This window comes from Panicum virgatum, chromosome 6K (assembly GCF_016808335.1).
Source record: "Panicum virgatum strain AP13 chromosome 6K, P.virgatum_v5, whole genome shotgun sequence".
Lineage (NCBI taxonomy): Eukaryota > Viridiplantae > Streptophyta > Magnoliopsida > Poales > Poaceae > Panicum > Panicum virgatum.
In genome coordinates this window covers 32,658,574-32,681,414 of record NC_053141.1, presented here as the reverse complement: position 1 = coordinate 32,681,414, position 22,841 = coordinate 32,658,574, and the positions used below count along the sequence as shown (strand labels likewise).

At 43.6% G+C, this 22,841-nt stretch overlaps 1 protein-coding gene and 2 long non-coding RNA genes across 3 annotated transcripts; 2 read left to right on the top strand and 1 right to left on the bottom strand.

Moving 5' to 3' along the window:
- The first annotated feature begins 3,051 nt into the window (after positions 1-3,051).
- LOC120639167 lies at positions 3,052-4,353 on the top strand. Its single transcript, XR_005661306.1, has 2 exons — positions 3,052-3,324; positions 3,936-4,353. It is a non-coding gene; the product is annotated as an uncharacterized LOC120639167 (long non-coding RNA).
- Positions 4,354-4,887: 534 nt separating this feature from the next.
- On the bottom strand, positions 4,888-5,940 carry LOC120713403. The gene is made up of 2 exons (XM_039999379.1): positions 5,542-5,940; positions 4,888-5,314 (listed from the first exon to the last, which is right to left on the bottom strand). The coding sequence occupies exons 1-2, from the start codon at positions 5,938-5,940 to the stop codon at positions 5,105-5,107; spliced, it is 609 nt and encodes a 202-aa protein (XP_039855313.1). The 3' UTR covers positions 4,888-5,104.
- Positions 5,941-14,642: 8,702 nt separating this feature from the next.
- On the top strand, positions 14,643-15,947 carry LOC120639166. Its single transcript, XR_005661305.1, has 4 exons — positions 14,643-14,790; positions 14,883-15,360; positions 15,441-15,524; positions 15,610-15,947. It is a non-coding gene; the product is annotated as an uncharacterized LOC120639166 (long non-coding RNA).
- Positions 15,948-22,841: the final 6,894 nt, after the last annotated feature.

The window sequence follows — 22,841 nt, the reverse complement described above, 5'->3', positions numbered from 1 at the left end:
CGGAAGGATGCCACGCGACGCCAACGCGGGGTTAGGGACGACGATCCCAAGTTTCCCACTTTTTTTTTTCTTTTTCGACGCGTCCGTAAAAATTTGCCGTTTTTTTCTCCCTCTTTTTAAAATTTTTATTTAAATCGTTTCCTCGCTGGGTTGACTTTGTGGCGCGTGTTGCATTTGTACGGCAGGGTAGATCTCGAGCCTGGACGGTGCTCTCGACTTTCGGGTGGCGTGCAATTGGCACTGTGTGTATTCACTATGCACCTTATTGTTGGTCAAAATTTACCCTTTAGGTGGGTTCAATCTGAGAATTTACAAATTTACGATGAGATTTTGGGTCCATTCGGTGTTTTCTAGGTGGGGCTTGTCAATCTAGCAACTTGTTTGCTTTGTGTTTGTGTCTCAGTCAAATCTTTTACGGTTTTGTAGCGTGAGACGTAATAACCCCACCACATAGGAAAGTTTAATTTAAAAGAGAAAACATTGTATGTAGACGGTAACTCTAGTGGGCAATCGATTTCGTTTTGGAAAATTGGATGTGCACTATTGAATGATCCTACTTTTGATACTCCTTCCATATTGTAAAATAAGTGGTTTTAAATTTGTATATTTTATAAATTTGTATAGTAGAAAAAGTTAGTGATCAAAGTTGTTTTTGAAACTATATTGATGTCCTAAACGACTTCCCTCACAGTATGGAGGGAGTATGTACCGTGAAAAGAATCATCTCCAGCTATGTAGTATCAAATGGTTGCATTTCTTTGAAATTTACCACTTTCGTTTCTAACGTCCGACTGTTTTGCACCCTTAGCCAAGCGATGTTCAGAGCAGCGCGGCGGAGCTCACCTGCCCGCCCCGTGCCGCTCACTGGTCCCATTCCGGGTCTCTCTGCCTCCCTAGCTCGTCTCCACCTCTGTGCGTGCAGCGCAGCAAATTGGGGTGAAGTGAAGAGGTGCTCATCATATCCTCTGCTGCTTCTGTCCAAGAAGAGCTAGCTCGCTCGCCGAGTCAAGAGCAAGCAGCTGCCTGTTAGAACTAATCTTGATTTTCATGTATCTGCGTAGTTAGTATCTAGTAGGACACATACCTACATGGCTAGTTTGGTTCCAGATGATGAGCAAGGTGCTGACGTGCCGTGCGACGCGTAGCATGTACTTGAGTCTATATAAGAAAAGAAAAATGACGGGAGCTGGTGTGGGCCGCGTCATAAAATTCCCTGTGTTTTGTTCATGTTTGTTGTGTGTCCACCGGAAGAAAAGCTAGCTAGTGTTTGGGAATTGACACTCTTGAGAGAGTGATTCCTAGCAAAGAGAAGATCAAGTGTTTGTGATAAAACACTTGTGTCTGTGAGTGAGCGATCCCCCAACACTGCCGTGACGCGGGGACCTATCCTGGTACCGTGTGTTTGGTTGGGGGTTGGGGCGGGTTGGGATGGAGCGAACCCACTCCCATAGCTGTTTGGATGGAGATGAGGAGAGTGGGTTGGCTCTAGAGGAGAATATTCCCCTCAGATACGGGTTCCACTCCTCCCTCAAAATCTGGCTAACGGAGTCGCTCCAACCGCGTCAGCGTCTCCTGTCGCCCTCTCCGTCTTCTCCGTCGCACCTCATTCATGTGTCAGAAAATTCCTCTCCCTCCCATTCCTCTCTCTCTCCCCGTCGCTCCCACACCCTTGCCGGCGCTCCTCCTCCCCATCCCACGGCGGCGGCGAGCAGCGGGCCGAGCACGCGGGCGGGCCGAGCGGCCCCAGCGCGTGAGCAGCCGTGACTCGGCGGGGCGGAGTTGCTCGCGCGACTCGGCGGGGCGGAGCTCACGGCCGCGGGACGGCGGGACAGAGCTCCTCCGCCGCACCTCTCTCCTCCCTCCGCGCTCATGGGCGAGCGCCGCGCTCCCTTGACCCCTGCTCGAGCGGCCGCGACCATGGGCGAGCGTTCGTGGCGGCCAAGCTCGCCCGCGGCTGCCCGCGCCCGCGGCGGTCCAGCACGCCTGCGGCTGCCCGCGGCTGCGGAGCTCGCCCGCGGGCGGAGCGCGTCCGTGGCGGCCGAGGCCGCCGGCGGCGGCGGAGCTCGCCCGCGGCGGTGGAGTGCCGATGCGCGCGGATCCGGCGGTGGTGGCGAGGTCCGGGCAACGGGGTGAGGAGGCGCTGCCGGGGGGGGCGAGGTGGCCGGCGGCGGCGGGACGGGGCGCGCCAGCGGCGGCGGGACGAGGCGAGTGGAGAGAGAGGAGATGGAGAGAGAGGAGTCTGACATGTGGGGCCCACTAACGGAGTTAGTGTTGCCATACAACCCGTATTCCAATTCCCTCAACCAAACATGTGATGGGTTGACTCCATCCCAAAATCAGATCTACAACCAAACAATGGATGGGTTGGCTCCGTTCTCAAAATGAGGATTGGAGCCAACCCAACCCACTGATCCCGCAACCAAACACACGGGTATAGCCAAGAAGCGGTAGGCTGCAGCGATGCTCACCTCTCCAGCGTGCTCTGAACGTCGCTTGGCTTAGAAGGCGGTCAGATATTAGAAAAACTAACGGAAGTCGGGAACTAAATTTTAAACAAGTGTGATCTTTCGACGCTACGTAGCTAGGGATGATTCTTTGATGGACGAGCAAAAGATGTGATTTTTTAGTGTTACATATCCAATTTTCCTTTTTTTTTGTAGGTGAGTACCGATTCAGAATGTGCAGTGACCAGGATTAGTCGATTTCTTTGAATTCAAATCAATCATTGCAAGTTGGAATAAATCTCTCAAAGAAAATAGCATCATAGCAAATACTAGCCATAAAGGAACAGCATAAATCGACGCCTAAACCAACAGCAACATGGCAAGACACAGTGAAAAACAATTCACAAAGAATGGATGAATAATACTGAGATGAGGCATCGAAGCATCAACTCTACACGTCACACCTCCCAATTGAACTGATGTGGAATTGATAGCAAAGATGTGCCCTATACTCTAATGAGGTCTTTTACCATGCTTGGAAATACTTTCTAATACTTTCCGATGCCTCCCAATACTTTTGCAAAAAAGTTTTTTTTTTGATTTTATTGTTCAAAGGGCAGTGTTGTCATTGCGCATCCTCAAATAAAAAAAAAGACCCTACTTCCTCCCTCGGCGCTCCCGTCTGCTCCGCCGCCGGCAGCTTCAGGGAGACGTCCTGCCGTCGCCTGGCCCCCTCGGCGCTCACGTCTGCCCCCGCCGCCGCTACCTCCGCCTTGTGGCTCGCTGCCGGCCGCCTCGGGGAGAGAGATACAAACCGCTGCTTCAGCGCTGCTCCTCGCGAACTCCTCCTCCACGTCGTGTTCTTCGCGCGCCCCGTAAGGTACCACGCCTCGCTCGATTGTCTGCCCCCCGTTCCTTTGCCTTGCTTTGCCTCCCCACCACCTGTTCGGCGAAACGCGGCACCCACGGGAAAGGACTGTTTTTGGGTCTGCTGCTCTGCTGCCTGCCGTGGTTGTGGTGTTAATTCGCCGCGGAGCATCTCGTCCGGTGATGGTGGGAGCAGTGCTCTAGTTTGATTGGAGTGTCGGCTGCTGTTCGAGGAATTAAGGCTCTTTCTTCTTGCTCTAGGTGTACCCTTGTTCAGATAACTGTTCTGAATTCTCGTTATCCTTCGAGCTTCAGCAATTGCAGTCACTGGTACTACTCAGCAATATGAACTAGCCTTTAGTTAGTTTTTCTGAATCCTGTCAGTATCCGATCTTTTGAAATTGCACGCATTGAAATTAGGCATGCGCCATTCAGTATTGTTATATCTATCTATGTAGTAGCTGCTGTTACAGACTTAAAGGTGCTGTTACAATTTAATATGGTGTTGGTATGTTGCTATTTCTGTTTCAGAGAGTCCACCTATTGGGAAATCCTAGGTTCAGTTCTTTATAGTGTTGTATGCTGCTATTTTTGTTCTTATGATTTTCTGTTCTTGATTTGCAGAAGGATGCTAAGACTTCCTCACCAGTCTCCAGAAGCCGAGTACTAGGAGGTCAAGAAGTGAGGCAGCGGAGGATGAAACAGTAGTGTCCCATTTAGAAGTAGAGTAGCTAGTCTTTTTTAGAACACAAGATAATAGGATGATGTAACCTGTGCAAGGTTGTCTCTGACCTACCCAACCAAGCTAGTTGAAGGTTTGAAGCATCTGGCAAAGTTTGAGAAATAAGATTCCTTTTATTATTTCTACCCTTTTCTGAGTTTGAGACTAAGTTTTCTGCTGTGTCTTACCTGTGCGACTGCCGTACTGGCACAGACTATGTGAATTCATACATGCTTTCTCCTGTGCCAGGTGAAGGCACATGGTAGAGTATTTCAGTTGTGACATTATTTCTGAATCAGCAGATGCTGTTTAAGTGCTTTATCCTGTTGAATTTCTTAACATAATCTCAGTAACATTATTTCTGAATCAAGCATTGCCTTGCCTTGAAGAAGGGTGCTCCTATACTTGCCGAACCTTAGGAACACTGGAATGCCTTTCACTCAGCGCCATCAGTTTCTGATCAGTATTGCTATTCTATGACCAACTTTTAAAAGCTAAAAGACAGACCTTATTAGTTTAAAAAAAAAGACAGACCTTAAAAAGCGACGATGTATATGGATGGCAAGGGTGAAGCATTGGATGCAACATCGAATGCTAGTTAATTAATAATCGATTGGCTTGGAATGTGAGTAATATTGTGATGCATATGCACGATGTAGCATTTGTTTGGATGTTTTCTCTTTGAGAAATAGTTGATTCCTGCTTGAGAGTTGTCCGATTGTAAAATTGGATAGCATTACAATGCAAATAAGACCATCCGTCAGTTTCGTTTGCCGGCATCGGCTTCAGTAATGACCACGTCACGCTCAGCATGTCCAGTTAATAATACCACTACCAGTAAGCACTGCCACGAAGAAGACTGAAATTTTTCAAACGGTTTAAAATCAAGTGTGTATTTGTCTGCATGCACTTCAGGTCAGTAAGAGAAAATTTGAACAGACAACCTCAAATAGAATTTACAGTTATGCCGGTGGATGTGTAGAGACTTAGAGATGCAAACAGCTCAGGTTCTCATCCTTCTATAAGATTATATGCAGCAACTAGACACATCCTCAGTAAGGAGATTTGTAATTTACATATGCTTTCCCCTGAAACCAGAGACATGGAGCAGCTTCTTGCAGTTTTTCAAGACCTCCCAGTCATGCTCCAGATCGACTGATGAAGAAACAAGTTGATATCCAGTGGTTTCTGCATCCTGTGATCCAACAGGTATGGCCTGATGTGTACTCATCTGCTTCTTTGACCACCGGAGTTTACTCGACAAGCTCCTCATAACCATTTTCTGCAAGCAGCAAGAAACATCAGTTCAGAGACAAATTTTGGTAATATGGCATTATTCCCTTCTAAATTTCCCCAAGCACCTCTTTGAGTAAGCTTCAGAAAACATTAATCATGAGCTGAAACTTGCCCTCACTAGCTAGATTTACATGAAGCGGACATGATGTAATCTACCAACATAATTCGTTTTCCATTACAACAACAGCACCACCATGTTTCAAATAATATTACCTGACATGATGCATTGTTTCGCTGATGGAACGGGGGCACAATTGTTCCGGCAGGTGGCGCTTGGATCCTAGCCGCCCCCACCGCCTTGCCGACGGAAGCCGCTGCTGCCCTGCGCCGCCGGAAGCCGCTGCTCGTCCGCGGCGCTGATTCGGCAGGGGACGCTTGGATCCTGGCCGCCCGCACCGCCTTGCCGCCGGAAGCCGCTGCTGCCCTGCGCCGCCGGAAAGCGCTGCTCGTCCGCGGCGCTGATCTGGCAGGGGGCGCTTGGATCCTGGCCGCCCGCGCCGAGGGGGCCTCGCCGTGTGAAGAATCGCCGCCGGTCGGACGGCGAGGCGCCGCAAATCCAATCCGGCGTGGTGAACCGGGGTGATGAACGAACACTAACCCTAATAAGAACATCTTTATCATTAAAACCAATATTCATCTTAATTTTAAATTACCTCTTTACCCTTGATTAAAAAAATAACTATGAAAAAAGAATTGCCATGAATTTCTAATCCCTTTAATTTTAGAGATATTGGGAGGCATTGAGAGGCGTTACGGGGCCTATGGCTCCACCGAACATAGACACAACTAACGCCTCCCGACGCCTCTTCATTGACGCATCCCAACATCTTTTCTCATACGGACCCACAAATCATAGACACATAAAATACTTCCCAACACCTCCTCAAGCATTGTAAAATTTCTCATACTCTAATAATCCCTCCGTTCCAAAATATAGATCGTTTTGGCTTTTCTACATTCATAGTGTTTGCTAGATATAGATATGTCTAGATACATAGCAAAATATATAAATATAAAAAAGTCAAAACGACCTATATTTTAGAACGGATGGAGTACTAGATAAAAACGTCACACAAAACTGAAAAGTTGTATTGTGTTGTCAGAATTCGAAAATTTGCATTGCGTCACAAAGAAAATCAACAGAAAAAGAAAGTTCTACTTTATTGCTACTAGCGAGTTTTTTTTCCGAGGAGCTTCTAGCACTACTTAGAAAACACGCTAATGGTCCACCAAAAAATATCGGTATGAGCCCAAAAGTACCGGTACGAGCAAAAGTACCGGTACGAGCATATGTACCGGTTCATCTTCGTACCGGTACTTTTGGGTTGGATGGAACCTATGGATGAGGTTTAGGTACCAGTTGGTTTCATATGCACCGGGTGGTAAATTTTACATTAGTACGGGTGGTACCACCACCCGGTATCTATGGAGAGCTTTAGGTACCAACCGGTACCTTAATTAGGCTCATTCATGGGTTACTTCAAAAGGAAAATATTTCCTTCTCAATCACAACCGTTGCGTAGGTGAGATGATAAAGAAGCAACGCATGAGACAAAAAATCGCAGGTTTGAATCTCAGCCAAAGAATATTTTGCGTGAATATTTTGGTACCGGATGAAACCTTGACCCAGTACCAAAGGAGGCATCGGTTAAAATACCCGGTGTCTTAGACACCCACATTTGGTCTCGGTTTAGTAGTACTGGTTCCAAAACCGGTACCTAAATTCATTTTGTACCTATGGCCATTTTAAACCGGCACCTATCACCTTTTCTCTAGCAGTGTAGCCTACTAGCGAGAGAAGAGACCTAGTTCTCGCCGTGCCACAGAATTAGCGAACGAGCAGGCACGCAGCAGATGATGTTGTTAAGAAAATCTTTACCGCTACTAGCAAGCTTGTGACTTCATACCCGAGGCCTCCCATTCCCCAAAATCATAGAAATGGAAGTATGTATTCCTGTTCCATAGGGAGATGCAGAGTTTGCATTTTGGAGGCTAGGGCTCTGGCTTATATTCGATCTGTGCCTTCCATGAGCACATATCTTGGCTTTTGTGAGATGGTAGATAGTAGTATTTACCAAAGTTATGGAGAGAGAGAGAGAGAGTCTACTATCCGAGGTACTTCGCTTGTGCATCACTTATTGTTATGATACGAGGACACAGCCACATTATTAAGACACATGGCTATATCAATGATTTGTGTACTTTATATTTTCCAGTGCAAAGATAACATTTCAATTTTCTTAACCAGCTTAGACCAAATTAAGATCTTGTTTTTTTTTAAGATCGGACTGTTGTATAATACCCCCTCTTGACAAATGTTTGTCCTTTTAGACCTTGGTTTTCTTCATTTCATGAGAAATTTTACAATGATTAAAAAAAATAGGAGCCGTCCATCTGATAAATTAAAATCGTGCAATGGTGATGGTAGGAAGTACCCCGAAGCTACTCAAAATATGGGACCAAGTACCAAAAAGTGGGACCAAATACTAATTTAATTTAATTTTTATAAATATTTTCCATAGATCAACGGAAGGATAATATAGTATATACCAATCATTGTAAAAGCGCTCTCATTTCATACCTTATTGAAAAAATTGTACTTATTCAAACCAAAGGATAAAAGAAGCATAGAACACTCTCATACAGTACCTGCAAAAAAACACTCTCATGCATGCATTTGCGTCCTCATTTGGCTTGCCACAGAATGGGCTAGCTTGCACCATGTGTGACGAGGCTTGATTTGAGCTCGAAGTTCATGTCCCCGACATTGATGTTGGGGCCAGTGGCCACATTGTCGGTGGAGGGGACGGAGAACTCGCGGAGAGTCTTTTCAGCCATAGCCTCAAGAACGAGTGGTGCTTTCGAAATGGGTTCCTGTGCCGGGAGGATAGCGAGAGGAGGAACGATGCGAGGTCGTGCCCTTCTCACGAGCCTCTCTGGATTGTCTGTGTAGTTTTCCAGTAGGGAGAAACCAATCATACACTACCCCTGTATTCTTTCAAATCAAAAATAAAAGAAGACATAAAGTGACATTAGCCTGAAAGAGTAAAAACTATATCCTGAGTACAAGGTCTAAGTTAATATCAGCATAATGTCTTTGTTCACATGCCGTCCCCGGCAACGGCGTCAGAAATGCTTGTTGATATTTCTTAGCGCAATCACTAGGAATGGTTAATCCTTAGCAACAGCGCCAGAAATGCCTGTTGGCAGTCCTTAGTGCAATCACTAGAAATGAGGGCGCCGAACCCATCCTAGCAACTGCACCCAAGGGGTGCGACTCTCGTGGTATAATCAATACGATTACAAATGGATCCGCAAGCGCACGGATATACCGTTGTAGCATTTCACCCGGAGAGTAAGGGTATCGTTATTTATTTGTGTCCCAAAGGACGGCAGCGGCAAAGGTATTGTACTCAACATTAACCATGACATTGTGCCTCAAGCAATAGGCAATACTCTAACAGGGGTAAGTACAGATAAAGAATAAGCAAGGGTAATGTGACACAACACACATCCACACTCCAAGAGGAAGGAATAAAGGAGAGAAACTATAAAACAAAGAACTACTCTATCCTACGTCAAGTCAGCTGGAGCTTAGGCTAGGTTAGGTGTCCTAGTGCTTCTATCCAAAACTGGGGTCATGTTAGATCATGGTTAGGACTGCAAGTGCCAGGAAAATGGGATAGCAGGGAGAAGGTCCCGCACCAGAGTACATCCAGTCCCGTTACCTCTTTGCATGAACTCCTACACCGAACCCGAACGTCGGGGAGTACGCTAAATGCAACACCGCTGTTACGCCGGACGGACAGGGCTGTCACCACCTACCGTCTACCCCAGTCACACCGTGGAGCACGGTCATATCCGACGGATCCCGCATACCCGAGCACCACGCTCGTGTATGAAGTCACTACTCTAGTGCCCCCAGGTCTCCCACCCTTCGGATGGACGAGTAAAACACTAGAGCAAGCCCGAAAGCACAACGAACCTCTATCCGTACCCAGATCATCTGGCCTAACCAAGACCGTAGCATAACTTATGAACGAACTAAGTATGGATTGATAAACTATCAAGATAGTAAAGCAACCATGGCAAAACTCTATATTATGAATAGAAGTCTGACAAGTCGGATACAAAGCCATACCAGGAGCCGAGGATTGCTCAACGACCCCGAGGACGACTTGCTCGCTAAAGAGAACTAGCCTAGCTCCACTACCTAGCTTAGAGAGCAAGAGAGAGGAGAGCCTTCTTGGAGAGAATGGAATGAAGTGTGTGTGTGTGTGTGTGTGTGTGTGTGTGTGTGTGTGTGTGTGTGTGTGTGTTGAGGGGGGGGGTGGATGAGAGGCCTATTTATAGCTCTAGAGGTCGGTTTCCCACCAATGCACATATGGAAGGTGATCAGGTGCCTTGGCAGCCACTCCTCCTCGAAGTGCACCTGGACGGGAACCAGGCCAGGTTCGGCCGACCCCACCTGGCAGCCTCTCGGCCTGATCTTCTGCTGGATGGTATATTGTTTGATCTTTATCCTTATCCTCTGGTGCATCTTGCGTGGAGGCCCCGTTTCCTCTGATATGTGGGCCCTCTTTGTAAGGGTGTGACGCCGGATGCGATATTCTACATAGTTTTATGGCGTCTGCTGCGTGTTTTCGTCTTATTCTGCTCCTGTTCATCTGAAATGTACAAAACTTAAAAACAACTGTGGAGCGAGGTTAGTGATACAAATATGTGAGTAAGGCATGTAGTTTTCCTTTATTATTGAGTATAGTTGACGGGTGAAAATGGCACTTAAGCACCGTCAACATTGACGACAAGACCGCACCCTCATCCATACTACATCCAATGGGTAAATTCTTATGATAGGATAAAGGTAACTGAAATTGCACATATTGAATTCTCCATCGGTTTTTATTAGGGTAGTTTAGATTTTGATATAGTACCTCTGCAAGTATGTCAATTGTTGCTAGGCAAGCCTTGGATATCTAAAAATAATGTTGTGCACAATATAATTGCTAATAAATATTCTTTCAAATACCATGGTAGAAAAATTACTCTTATACCTATGAATGCTACTGAAATTTTAGAAGCTGATCTTGAAAGGGATGAGAGAAGAAAGAGCGAACCGTTTAGGAGAGAATGGGTTGTTTCGAATGTTTCAACACTTTCATCTAAATCTGGTTTTGTACAAAATGAAGATATTGCTTTGTCTTTTGTTGGATGTAATATTTTGCACCATGAATCAAAAAAAGAGAACAAGGTGATTGAGAAAGAACATGCAATAGTCTTAGGTAAGAGCTCTCTTGATGTGCTAAATTTGTCCACCAATGATACTAATAAAGTACTAGAACCATCTATTGATATTGCTTCGTCAGATGATGAATGTTTTATTGATTTTTGTGACAAAGAAAGTGCTATGATTATTTCCATGCCACAACTTGTGAAGGAAACTGATTCATTTGTTTTGGATCAAAATACTTGTGCTGAAAATAAGAAATTGCTTCCCATTGCCTCTGAAAAAAGATGAACTGAAATTGTTATCTTCTTTAAATACTTTTGGTTACTTTGAGTTTGATACACTTTGTACTCTTAGTAGTTTAGAAGAAAAATTTAAATGTGCTGAATTGTCTTGGTTGTCTAGATGTACATATCATTTTATTGGAAAATATACTTGCAAAGGAGACTACATGGTACACCGAGTTTATATTTGTTCAAATCTGAATTCTCCTTTTGCTATGCGACAATATGATCAACTTGAGGGATGCAATATCTATAATAATGTCACATGGAGAAACCCTAATTTTGTTTTAAAGAAACATGATAAATTTCAAGAAGGGGAGAAATATTGGATACTACCGACAATATATCCTCCAACAAAGCTCAAACCGAGGACGGTTTGCTGTCAAGAAGGGGAGGATGATGAGGACATGACACCTTTGGATATGGACATTGATTATAAGGTGAGTTTGTTCTTACATTTGCATAATGATTTCTTATACAATTCACTTGGTTCCACATGTACATGTCACTATTTGATTGAAGGTACAATTGTGTTTCAAAGTGCAAGCTCATCAAAGTCCAACATTCGGTTCGTCGGCATCGCAACAATGCTTCTTCACCCTTGGGACCCCGGCCCAAGTAGGAGCATGCCTCAAGGATGTGAAGAACACCTTAGAGATGACCCAGAATGTCCAACACCTTGGCCACCACCTTAGGAGGCCAGTAAGGGGCATCCAAGCCTTCAAGTCTGTTTCGGATTTCAGGAACAGCCCACACTAAAACGGACGCCCAGGTCGCATACGGAGTCGGATTTGGGTGAACTTTATATGGTTTAAAAGATAATTCCAAGATGCTTCTAATGGCACCGGTCTCCAAATGTGACGTCCAGAATTTGCCAGGGTGCTACGCCGCCGTTTTTGGACTGTTGTCTCTTGTACCGTGTCGGGCCAAGTGGCCCAAGTGGTGGACGCCCCCTTGGCCACCACCAGCAATCCTAGGACATCCCTTAGGGTATAAACTCAGTAGTTGCCGCCTAGGATAATTGGGTTTTGCTTAGATTAATCTGTCAAGAACAGTTTCGCCATTCATCGGTTTGTGAGACCCCAACTCGTGAGTTTAATCATACATTTGTAATTTGATTGCGTTCTTTCTGGTTCTTGCTTGTGTTCTTCGATTCGCAGGCAAGGATTAGCCTTCGTGGCGAGGTCAACTGGGCAGCGCATGGTTGATAACCAGAGGAGACGTGGTGCTAAGGTTGCAGGGTTCGGATCTGTGTGATCTGAAGCCGAATCAGTGTGCCGCACTCCGTCAAATCGTTGTTTATCCCCACCTGATGGAAGATCGGGAACCCACGTCCCCATCATTGCCTTTATCGCTCTCCGCTTCCGAGCTGCCCACCGCACCGAAGGTTCTTGACATCTCCTTCGGGAACATGGCCTCGATCAGTTCCCCGAATCTTCGGTCTCTGGGATTGATCAACGTCCCTATTTTTGTCAAGAGAAAGGGAAAGGTGATCCTGTCTGTTAGTGGGTATCACAACCTTCGGCAGACCTTCGGGTCTCGCCACCTTTGCGAGGGGGCAATCCCCAACAGTTTCACATATGCTTCAGCTAATTAAAGACTAGATAGTAGTCAAAATTCGAGGAGCGAGCAGGATGGTTTCTATATGACAAGTTGTTAAGAAATTCTTTACATCTCACATACTTCAAGCTTGTGATTTGATACCCAAGGCTTCCCATCCCCAAAGTTGACAGAAAATCAAGAACATAACAGTGCTCATGTTCCGTATGCATGCGGAGAATTTGCATTGGAGGCTAGCGGCTTGAGCTCTAGAAGTACCCAGCTTCTCAAACTTGCCGAGTTTATTAATAAACCCCACCTGCAACCACATTTTTTTTTGTTATATTTATGTTGGTTTGTGCATTCAATGATCACATGTCTTGGCTATGTGATGGTCGATATTTCTCAAATTTCTTAACTAGCTTAGACGTAAAAGATCGTTTGACGAGTCTAAGTGGTTTTAGAGTTATTGCACAATTCAGTGATCAATGAAGTAGATCCTTGATATCCTTCATTCATACCACATTGGAAGGTGATCAGTAGTATCTATCTATACTATAAGGATCCAAAAAAATTGAAAGTCACATTCACCAAGAAAAAACACCCATACCCTGGCGTTGATTGCGGGAGTTTGCCGTGAAACACGTTGCTGTCTTCCTTCCCTGGCGCCCATTCATCAACTCGCGAGATCGTGAGCATTAGCACGTTGCCGTCGCCGTCGCCGTCGTCCTTCCGCTAGCCCAGAAACGTCCGCCTCGAGACACGGACTACACCGTCCGCCTGGAGAGGCCGCCGCACCAGGCCGCTGCCGTCCGCCTGGAGACCAGGCCGCTGCCGTCCGACTGGAGACCAGGCCGCCATCCGCCTGGTTCCCAACTGCTAGAATCGCTGGCGCCAGGCTGCAGGAGGTGAGTTCCGAAGCCCTAATAGAACGCCTAAACTGGGAATCATCGAGAGGTCAACATGCTTTTCTGATCCTTGTGGAAAGCAGCAAAATTGAACCCCGCCGACCTCTTCTCTCTATTCCCCTACTCGTTGGTCCTTATAACGCCCTACATCGCCGGCGATTTCGCCGCACGATGCCGCCGGCTGGCCACCATGGCTGCTGAATCCTTGTGGAAAGCAGCAAAATTGAACCCCGCTGACCTCCTCTCTCTATTCCCCTACTCGTTGGTCCCTATAACGCCCTACATCGCCAGCGATTTCGCCGCACGATGCCGCCGGCTGGCCACCATGGCTGCTGAAGCTGCGCCTGTTGCATATAGAACCATGAATTTTCACCCTATATATTGCGTATAGATTATATCGTGTAAATATATTTGTTATTTATTGAAACTGCGCCTTATTTTCATGTTTAGGCGTTTCAGAAATTTCATTGATGTTTTTATTGGATTCTGAGTACCCCAGTTTTTGCTCGCAGGTTGCAATTTAGGTGGTCATGGACCATCGAGCACCCCTTCATGATATCACCAATCAGCCCGACGGCCTGGGCACACGCAGGTTGAAAAGGTCCATATCGCAAACAAATGCATCGCTGCCTGATGATCAAGATCGCGGTAAATTTTAGTACTACTGATCTTTCAGTATAGATATGCAGTGATGGAATTATAGGCTTCGAGTAAGTATCCTGATTTCCTGATTATATATTATAAAATATTACAGTTCTGAATGCATTGTAAACTAAACGTCAAAAAGCCAGAGAAAATTATGCAAAGCTAACTGATGAGCAGAAAGCACAAAGGAATGCAAAACGGAGGGAAGCTTACGCAATGAAAAAAAGTGGCACTCGTGCGCCAGAAATGCACGAGGAACAAGTCGACACATTTGCTACACCATTTGAGCCCGTTGTGCCGTAAAACGAAACAACGTCAGGTAATATCATCGGTTCGTAAGACATTCGAATCCCGAGAACCCCCTATTATTTTATATACCTCTTTAGTTTGCATTTGAAAATATAACATTGGTGTACTGGATACTGCTTGAACAGATCGTCAAAAGGCTAGAGACAGGTATGCAAAATTAACTGATGAGCAGAAAGCGCAGAGGAACACAAAGCGGAGGGAGGCTTATGCGATGAAGAAAAATGGGAGCCGTGCATCGGAGGTGCATGCGGATCAGAGTGACATCTTTGCAACACCGAGTTTGCCAGTGGTGCCATCCGACAAAACAACATCAGGTAATATCAAAGAAGCTGCAGACATTCCTGTCCTGAAAAGCACATATTATTTGTATTAAACTCTTTGATTTTATTTTGAATAGAAATCATTGGTGGCGCGCCTGTTACTTGTACAACAAACAAAACTGTGGATGACTACGAATCAAGCTGGCTTCATCGTATTGGTGATGGAGCGTATATTCCTAGGGTTTCAAAATTGTACAAGTCCAGTGTGGAGACTGTTGCGGCTAACCAATGTTAGTACTACGTGGTCGGTTGCATGCTGCATTCTGCATCATATGTCGCAAAACATCATGTAACAATGTGACTTATGCATACAATAATTCAGGTAATGGTTACGATGGTGTCGAGAAGACCCCAGAAGAACTGAAGAGGGAGATGGACAGGAAGAGGTATGCTAACATGTCTGCTGAGGCTAAGAAGGAAAAGATCTCTAAGATTATCGTGACTCGTAATCTTAACAATATCATGCGGTCTGGAAACATGAATGATGGAGGTAATTATGTTTATTTATTTTTAGTTCTTACACCCGAGTTGATTAATTTTTTAATTAATCTAGAATGGGTTTTATAGATTCAGTTCTTACACCAATTGGATCTATTCAATCTGTATTGACCAATCTTCCTATCACCCGAAGTGCATCGAAAGGTCAGTGAAATTATATTTTTGTTTAAGTAATCTTTAATAAACTAATACGTTGCCATGATGCAATCATGCATTAGGTATACCATTGGGGAATTCAAATGAATGTGCAACTTATGATTCTGGTATTTGGGATCCTGACGAGGCTCCCGACGCTCTAGAAGGTGAGACCACCCCCAATGCAGGAATCTATTTGCTGTTAATAATATACATGAAGGGTAATATTATTGTTTATCATACACAGAAGAAGATTTGGACTGTAGACAACCTGATGGCAACAAACAGACATGTTATGAAGATGACGAGGCCAGGGTATTCCACGAACCAGGTACAAATCCATTACATTGGTAGATAGTCATCTTTATCTATACCAGAATCGATAACCGTTTGTTACTTCTGTCTGTTTGTGACAGATGTACAATACAAGACTTATTGGGACCCTGATGTAATCCCTATAGACATTGATGCGTATGATGCAGTCTATAAGAACCTGCCTATTAGGCACTTTGTGTTACGCAAGGTTCCAATGTGTGAGTACTGTGGAGCAAAAAGGTTTCCTGGGGAAGGTCCTGGATTTTGTTGCAAGAAGGGCAAGGTTAACATATTTAGTGCCCCAATTCCCGATGAGCTACGTCGTCTGTTCACAAGCCAGACCGATAGCGACGCGAGATACTTTCGAAAAAACATTCAATACTTTAACTCACATTTCTCTTTCACCAGCTTTGGGGCTTCTGGTGATCAATGGCTGGCCACAACTGCTGGTAATCGAAATGTCGATTCATTTCATTATTATATATATGTTAGCCCAAAATTGGTTTCCTCTAAGTTATGATTAGTAAATAACTTTGCTGTCTCCAATATAATATGTAGGTACTGGGGTTTATTGTTTCAAGGTGCATGGTTAGATCTATCATAGACTTGATCAGTTGAAGCCCGGAGGAAAAGGACCTAGACATATGCAGCTCTATTTTTATGACACAGATGAAACTATGGCACACAGAATCAAGCAGTCTCCTCATCTTGACTCAAAGCTGTTAGTATCCATTTTGAGAATTCTCGATAACAATCCATATGTCCGGGTTTTTAGAAGTTTGGGGCAGATGCATAGATTGGACGAGTTTAAGATTGAGCTGAATACAAGTGTGACAATCCAGGTTTTATGAGTTAAAAATATATTTTTGTGTTTGTGTTTATTAAAAAATTTAAACCATGTTTGTCATAGCAAGGGTATTTTTGTAATTTTGGAAAAGTGCAACGTCCTTTTTACAAAATAGTTTTGCAAAATGAAAAATTTCAAATTATGTGAGGGATTAAAATGCATTTTTTGTTTTTCACTTTTACCCTCTTAAAAAGATATATTTATGCTTAGGGCTACCCTTGCAATTTTAAAACTTAAGTTGTGTTCTTTTACATTTTAAAAGATTTAGCGAATTTTAAAATAATTTCAAATCGTTTGACCTAGTGAGTTTTTGCCCAACATGAAAATTGTAGATCTTAAAAAGTTACACAACTTTCATGTTGAACACTTTTTTATTTGAGCCCTAGATCAACTGGAAACTTTAATTTATAGTTAGACCCCTGGGTTTCTGGAAAATCACAAAAACCACCCTGCCTTCACCTTCTTCTTCCTTGGTTCACTAGAACAGGGGCGCCGCCGTCCGCCGTGGTTTCCCCGCCCCCAGACTCGCCTCGCCGCCTCGGAGCACCGACCTGCCGCCTCCACGCGTCGCGCTTAAGCCCCGCCGCCACTTGAACCGCCTCTGTTAGCCTCTATGCTCGCGCCACGCGTGCGCCGCCGCTCCCGAGCTCGACACGCCGCCGGCGTGCTTGGCAAGCATCACGGGAGCCTCCAATTCCTATATATTCCCTGCCCAGAAGCACCAGGAGATCATATTCATCCTATTCCCCGCCTCCTCTCGCGTACCTCACCCCTCTTAAGCCCAGATCGCCGCCGCCCCTCCCTTCGACCTCCGGCGAGCTCCTGCGCCGCCGTGGAACACGCCCCTCCACCCCAGCCTTGCCCAAATTGAGTACCCCACGACCTACTCTACCTCCCTTGGAACCTTCCAACCCTGGCCATCCCCTCCCCGCCTCACCGGCGCGCCGCCACCACGACACAGGACCATCACCGACCGCCGTTCATCGTGGCCCCGCCATTTCCGGCCATCATTCCTCACCCCGAAGCCACCTACAGGTGCGCACGAGCCCCCTCATTATTTCCCCCAACTTTCCCCTCGCCGCCGTGGCTTTCCCTCGCCGGAATTTGGCCGGCCAGGAGCTTCCCATGGCTGTCAATGGTGCCAGGGACCTGATTGCATTGATTTGATTTTTTCCAAGGTGTTTTCTACAAAGTTTTCAATTCCTTTTGCAGTGAACTTTGAAAAATCCTAGAAAAATGTAAAAAATCAGAAAAATGCCAAATTAATTTTGTTGTGTTCCTTTTAACTAGCTCTGTAACTTTGGCTACTAAAGTTTGTATGAAACTTTATATTGTGTGCTCTAGTTTAATTGTTAGCAAATAAGTGTTTTATTTATATATTTTCAACCATAGCCTTGTTATGCTTGATTTTTGGAACCTAGCATCCTTTTGCCATGTTTAGTCTTGTGAAAAATTTGTGGCCTAAATGCTTGACATTTGCTTATTAGTTCATGTGCTTTGTTTATTTCTAGCATATGCACTTGTTTTTATTTATTAAAGCATGTTTTTGTTAATTTCTTAGAGTCATCTTTTTATCATGAACTCTACTAATCACAAGTGGTTCATGGTAATTTTTGGGATAATTTTTGCACTGTTTAGTTTGTGTTTTAATTTTATGTTTGAGTTTTAAGGTTAATTCATGCTAGTGTTGTTTTTGTTAGAATAAGCTCCATGTTTGGGCTTGATTCATATGCATGGTCTTTCCTTTTTAATTTTGAGTTTATGTTTGATTTTAAGCCCTAGTTGTTGAATTTCTTTTGAATTCAAATTATAGATTTGAATTCAACCGACTCCATGTTCCTAATTTAAGGTTTGTTAATTGATGTTTTAGATAAACATAAACCCTATCTTGGTTGCCATGTGAATGTAACCATTGTTTGTCAAGTTTAGGTTAAAATAAGTGAATGCAAGGTCATGCCATGTTTACATTAAGATCTAAGTCGTTTGACTTCTTTTGATTTCACACTTTCGTTTTAAATGAAACCACTCTATGTTGCTTGAAGTAGCCAGCCATGTTATTTTATGGAATTCTTTGTGTTCCCTTTTACTCTATAAATGATTGCCCAGTAAAGTAACACTTTTAAGCTTAGTCTTAAATGTGTACTTTATTGGATAATAACTTTTTAGTGAAGGAAAGCTATACTTAAGCACTTCACTAAATCCAACTACTACATTGCATATAGAAGTTACCTCGCTAGTAGAATGAATGTACGAACTCATCCAGGAACCAGATGGGGTTATTTCTGAAGCTCAGGTCAACTTTGTGGAATTAATTGAAGTCCCGAACTCTGACTCGGAAGAGCTAAAGCCTACTAACTCTATAGACACCATTGAAGGCAAGCCCCGGTGCATAATCCTATTGTTTTAAATTATACAACTTCTTATTATTTACTTGTGCATTTAAGTTATTGGAGTTGAATGAAAACCTTAGATGTATAATTCTAGATACCTATTGATTGAACACTAGAATCTAAGTCCGAATAGATGCTATGCTAATAGGACCGGTGAAAGTCGAGTGATTGTGTCACTCGCGAGCTTATAGGAGTTGATTTTTTACTTTCTTGCAATCACTATAAGGACCATGGACGGATTAGGTTACAAGTTTCATGGTGGAAATCTGTCTGTGTTGATAAAATTTGCTAAGGCCGCAGTGTGTGGTAATTGTGGTTAAGCGTTTGAAAGTACTAGCCACATGCCGTGAATTATGGGTAAGCGGCAAGCCTAGTAACTCCTCGGCCCGGCAAATGGACATAGCCCCCACTCTCCCATAGAGATAGGAAGTTAATTTATATCGAAATTTATATTATGTTGCGCAACACCACGGCTGCAAAGAGGGTCGAGCTCTCTGTAGTCGGGGAGAGTGGCACTGATCCATGAACCGGAATGAGAAGCAAACAGTTACTTGGGAGTGACTCGTCAGTGCTCCAAGCGTATGTGTTAGGTTTACCTTGCAAGGATTGGAAATTCGATTCAGAATCGTCTGTTTCTCATGGATATTGAGGCTGCTTGATACCTTTGCCACATAGAGTAATAAGTGGAACAAAACAATACTCAATACAGTTGGATGAAATTATTTCCTCTACCATGTTTGTATAGATAGGTGCTTACCTAGAATGATTAATCCAACTAGAATCTGGAAGCTAAAAATTTGAAATTAAGGACCCACTTTTTATTGCTTTTTAGCAAAAGAAAACCCAGAGCCATCACAAGCCTTGCATGTCTAGTTAAAGAGATATTATATACCCTTAGTCAGGTCAGCCTTGCTGAGTATTAGTATACTCAGTCTTGCTTGTGACTTTATTTTTAGGTAACTTTTGGAATGCTTGGAGAGACTGACGTCATGTACGGGCTTCATCATGATGTTATATATCGTCGCTAGATATTGTTTTCTTTTCCGCTGGTTATAAACTCTAAAGAACTTATCTACTTTCAAATTTCTGAGGTACTCCATTTAAATTCTCAAACTTAGTTTGTAATAACATTTACTATGGAAGATTGTATTATAAAAGTTATGGCTATTGTAATCTCTGGGCTCACCTTCGAGTGAGGTATGTTTTTTTCGATCCGAAATACAGTGGTTTTATCGGGATTTTACCCGACAGACTGTCAGATTTCTCCGTTTAAAGTGCGTGTTAATCATTTCCTCCATAAAAGCGATGGTTAGCACAATTAAGTCGGATTAATTCTGGCGGTTCTGCCACAACAAGTATATCAGTTGACCAATGGAGATACAATGCTCTGGCAATGGAGCAGGTAGCTGCTATTTGGGAAGATGGTACTGATGTGAAACAAAAGTTTACTCGAAGTATTATGGTATATCCAAATAGTGGACATCCACATTTCATTAGGGCATATTATGGATGTTATGATACATTGGCTTATCCTATATTATATCCTGGTGTTGTAACTGGCTGGGAAGATAAAAGTATATTACTTGAACAAAATCCTGTTATACATTTCCCTAGAAAGAAAAGGAGCTACACTAAACGGAAATGTAAATATTTTGGCACCTCTTATATTTTTTCATGTGACATTGCTGACATTTTATAAATATGAAATGGCACTAATTCACATGGAAAATTGCAGCTGTGGATCCAGCTACATCCAAGGATTCAATGAGGAATGATGTGGATCTAAATCGAGGTTGGTGATATGCATGCACAGGATCCATTCAACTTATACATGTCTTCGTGCTAAGAGTATGAAGCAAAATCACAACTTACAATTGAATCACTACTTTTACTTGTATAGACAATGATGATCAGGAAGATGCGGATGGTGACGACGAAACACATGAGCCCAGTGATCAAGATGGAGGTCAGTTTCATCAGTATCATGATTGCCCTAAATGTGATATCTTGTGATGAGTAGTGGTTCCTGTGTGTGTGTGTGTGTGTGTGTGTGTGTATGTTATTGCAGGTGATGGAGGATCACGTATTCACGTCAGTGCTCGAGAATATTACACATACCTCATTCAAATTAGAGAAGGTGCTTTTGTTGTTTTTTTATGGTAGCCGGCTATTCCAACAATGGCTTGTTGATGTCTATGTGAAAATTGAATCCATGCATTTGGACTGGTACTCCAACCCGGAACATCAGAAAATAATTCGCGCCGATCTATACCAGGTTTGATGTTTACCAGTTACATGTACAGTGTTTGTGATCAAACCCTTTTTTAATACATGTCAAGTTCCTGATGTATGGTTCTTCTTTTTTTTAATAATAGGGTATTATGGACACCTTAGCATCAGATGAGGTTAGAGGATTAAATGCTGGTAAAAGGGTCGTCCTATCAAAGGACTTTCCTGGAAGCGATCGTGATGTACAGTGCAGATTTATGGATGCAATGGCGTTGGTGGCCACATATGGATGACCAGATTATTTTGTTACAATGACTTGCAATCCTTATTGGCCTTAAATTACTGAACTCTTGTTGCCTGGCCAAATTCCTCAGGACAGACCAGACATTGTGGCGAGAGTGTATCATGCAAAGCTTTTGGATCTTCATGATTTTTTGATTAAAATGGGTCACTTTGGCAAAGTTGTGGCTTGGGCTCATGTTACAGAGTTTCAGAAGAGAGGACTACCACATGAACACTTTTCTCTTGATTATGGATAAGAGTGCTAAGCTTAGCGGACCTGATGATTTTGATAAGTATATTTCAGTAGAGCTTCCTGATGAGAAGAAGTACCCTGAACTCCACCGCCTTGTGTGCAAACACATGATGCATGGACCATGTGGTGTTCTTAACAAAAATTGTCGATGCATGGTGGATGGAGCATGTCATTTCAAATATCCTTGTCAGTTTTGTGAGGCTACTCAACAAGGGAAAGACACATATCCTATATATAGAAGGAGGCAAGATGGACAAAAGGTTTATATCAGGAAAAAATGGTTGGATAACCAATGGGTTGTTCCATATAACCCTACCTTACTAATGCGGTATAATTGCCATATTAACGTAGAGGTGTGCTGCAGTATAAAGTCTATAAAGTACATCTACAAATACATATACAAAGGAACTGACTGTGCATCGTTTGCGGGCCAGGACAGTGGAGAGGATGGTCCTATAGAGGTTAATGAGATCAAGCAGTACATGAAGGCTAGATGCATCACAGCTATAGAAGCAGTATATCGGTTGTTTAGATTTCCGATGTACTCCATGTCACCACCTGTCTTGCAAATGCAGGTGCACCTCCCTGGTATGCATATGGTTCCATTCAATGATGATGAAAACCTTGAAGATGTTCTTGAGCGAGCTAAATCCCAGAGATCAATGCTAACTGAGTTTTTCAGAATGAATGTGGAAGATCCTGAAGCACGAAAATATCTATACCGAGAATTTGGAAGATCCCGTCTTGGAATAAGTCTAAGAAACTTTGGAAGCCTAGGAAAAGATGTTTTCAGATCGGGAGGCTGGTCTATGCATATCCTTCTGAAGGTGAAAGATATTACCTACGGGTGCTTCTAAACCATGTCAGAGGCCCAACTTCATTTGAGTCAATTAGATCTGTTCGTGGGGTAGAGAAAGCATGTTTTAGAGATGCATGTGAGGAACTTGGCCTCGTTGAGACTGATAGGTCTCTAGATGAAGCACTAACTGAAGCTATAGCCTTTCAAATGCCTTCTGCTCTTAGAAGGATGTTTGCCACCATTATTGTGTTCTGTGAGTACACCAATATTTGTGTTCTATGGGATAAACATGTGGAAGCTTTGGGTGAGGACTACCATCGTGTGCATGCAAACTCAGCATATGTTGAGCAATTAGTGTTGTGTGACATAGCTGATATTGTACGCTCTATGGGAAAGGATATTAAAAGTTATGGTCTTCCTAACATTGATGAATCAGGTGGGTTTACTACTATGGAGATGCTGAGTTTTATTTCGTTTAATAAATAATAATAAACAATTTTGTTAGTTCAATTCATGTTTTCTATTTGACATAT

Bases quoted from the DNA above. Each gene is read 5' to 3' on its own strand.
- LOC120713403 (XM_039999379.1), bottom strand. From the start codon at position 5,940: ATGTTCTTATTAGGGTTAGTGTTCGTTCATCACCCCGGTTCACCACGC. The intron at 5,315-5,541 runs GTAATATTATTT...TGCTGCTTGCAG, and splicing joins GAAACAATGCATCATGTCAG to AAAATGGTTATGAGGAGCTT.